At 48.5% G+C, this 2,399-nt stretch overlaps 1 protein-coding gene across 10 annotated transcripts in view; it reads right to left on the bottom strand.

Annotated features, from left to right (window-relative positions):
- Nucleotides 1–455: 455 nt before the first annotated feature.
- Nucleotides 456–2,399, bottom strand: part of Mcf2l (MCF.2 cell line derived transforming sequence like) — a 139,259-nt gene continuing 137,315 nt past the window's right edge. For 8 of the 10 annotated variants that reach the window (XM_055608494.1, XM_055608499.1, XM_055608497.1 and 5 more), the window contains 2 exons: nucleotides 2,144–2,247; nucleotides 456–2,004 (listed from right to left, as the gene is read on the bottom strand). In XM_055608494.1, coding sequence (XP_055464469.1) covers nucleotides 1,919–2,004; nucleotides 2,144–2,247 — 190 coding nt within the window. In that variant the 3' untranslated portion in view covers nucleotides 456–1,918. Of the gene's footprint in view, nucleotides 2,248–2,399 lie in introns of all 10 variants that reach the window. The other 2 variants (XM_055608502.1, XM_055608504.1) reach the window with 1 other exon arrangement.

The raw sequence follows: 2,399 nt of genomic DNA on the forward strand, positions 1-2,399 counted from the left end.
GCCACACTGGGCAATCGCTACGTCTACTGTGCTGAGAGCCTGGTACCCTTACCAAAAGGGTAAATTGCAGGAGTCACTGGCCTTTATCCAAACTTCATCCACAGAATAAAGACTTCTGAATTTAAATTTTCACTTATATCAGCAGGAGAAAATTAAAGCAACAGTGAAGAGAGACAGACATTTGTTTGTTTTTTTGAGATGGGGTCTTACTGTGTAGTTCTGACTGTCCAGAAACCTCCTATATAGACCAGGCTTGCCTCAAATTCACAGAGATCCATCTGCCTTTGCCTCCCTGAGTTCAGGATCAAAGGTGTGTGCCACCATGCCTGGAAAAATATGACATTTTAAAGTGTCTTTATGAGGGTAAGATCATGAAAGAGGGTGGCCCTTTTAAAGCAGGCTGGGCAGATGTGTTCCATGCTTCTTCACACATAACGTAGACACCAGAAGCGCTGTAGAGTCTTTGCACGTTTTTTATTTTATTACCATTCTCTGAAGGTGTGGCCAGTGATGGCTCTGCAAGCCACAGGGCGGGGGAGGAGGGCATTTTACCTGGACATAGAGTGGTGAACGAGCCTCGGTGGCCTCCCATGGCAGCAGGGTGAGGAGACAGGGAGGGACCGTAAAGTGACATATGTTCAGCAGCGTGAGACCATAAATACATCCTTTACACCAACATCATATGTACACACGTGAACATATATACACACATATAAAAATATCTGCCCTACTAGGCACAGAAAGTTTCCAAAGAACAGAATTTGTTTCTGAAACACACATAAAAAGGGGGGAAACCAACAATTTTCATGGCAGTTCTGCCGTGACTTGAATGAAGGCTGCAGGGGCCCCATGAGCTCAGCTGCAGCCCCTCCTGCGGCAGGGCAGAAGGCCGGTGGGGGAGGTGAGGGGAGGTGGGGCCTGCCCTGATGCGGAGAGGCAGCCAGTGCCTGTGTTGCTGAGGATGGCGACAGCATGGAGTTTTGCATTTTCTTTAAAAATAATAAAAAATATCCTAATTTAATGATGTTCTTTTAAAAAAACAGAGAGTCTCCTTTTTATTGTAGAAAAGAATGCTAATATTTTAAGTTATACTTTACATTTCTTGTGAAAATGAAACCTAGGCAGATGCAAGACTCTCAGTGATTCCAACTGCTTTTGGTGGAGGAGACGCTCCCTGACTCAGCAGGCTCTCCTTCCCTATGACTGACGTGTTCCAGGGAGTGCCAGGTCTCAGTGAGAGTGCCCCAGAAACCAGTTAGTCCTATAAACAGCGTGCTTTGATGTAAACCCCAGTAACAAAAAATAGTTTTATATCAAATACAGTATCAAATTGTTATTTCATGTAAACACAGTGATTCCTGGTAAAGATTTGAGGCCAGAGTACCACAAAAAAATGGCCATGGGATTAATCCCTGTTTAAAAAAAAAAATCAAAAACTTATAAAAGACAAGAGTCCCTTGATCCCCTCCTTAGGCTGTTGGTAGCAAACTGTTCACTCCTGTTAGAAGTGGCTTCCTCAGGATGATGTTCCCGTGGAAAGCACCAGAGAGGTCAGGACACCTTGGAGAGGCTTCATAGCAGACGCTGCTGTTGGCTGCCTTAGTATGGGAAAGGGCTGTCTCCCACCTTTCTGCACAGGGGTCTCCTGACCCATAGCCTCTCCTCTGTCCACTCTGGAGTTTCTGAAGAAGCTTTGGTGGTGAACTGTTGACTCCTGGCTTCTGCACATGCACTGAGTCCTGGCCCCAAGGCCCCAGTGTCCTCTGAAGCCCATGGCTGACAGGGTCCTCCTGTTTCCAGATGTCTTGGAGCACCATCCCCTCCCAAACTAAGCAAGCCCAAGCAAAAGAAAACTTAGAGATTTGCATGCTGGTCTACTGCACGGTGGCCTCGAGTGCCTGCCACAGAGGCCTCGCCACTATCCCTGGAGCTCGGAGAAGGGAGAGGGGTAGCCCTCGCTGCAGCTGGAGGAGTTGCTCAACACGGCTGACCCTGGACTGGAGTCTGTGGGAAACCAGTGGAGACAGGCTTCGGCTCTGGCCCTTTTCTCTGCTCACCTAGAAACCCCTTTGCTTTTAAACAGGCTCTGGGCTGAGGATCTTGGCAGGCTCAGGGCACAGCTGTCGCGCACAGTGGGTCTTACCTGAGCTGCTCAGACACTGGGCTGAGCTGGATTTGCCCAGGAGGGTGGACAGGCTGCTGGCTGACACCCATCCCTCCTTGCTGCTTGTCAGGTCCCGGACATACCTGAAAAATGAAGTCAGTGGCTATAACATACCACATGTCTACAGTCTGTGGTTGGGTGCCTCTGAGGTGGGCACATGGAACATATGAGGTGGAAACATATAGAGACATGTCTGAGGGGGGATCACACAGGGCATGTCTGAGGTGGGAATCAC

The sequence above is a fragment of the Psammomys obesus genome, unplaced genomic scaffold (genome assembly GCF_907164565.1).
Source record: "Psammomys obesus unplaced genomic scaffold, mPsaObe1.curated_primary_1811, whole genome shotgun sequence".
Taxonomy (NCBI): Eukaryota; Metazoa; Chordata; class Mammalia; order Rodentia; family Muridae; genus Psammomys; species Psammomys obesus.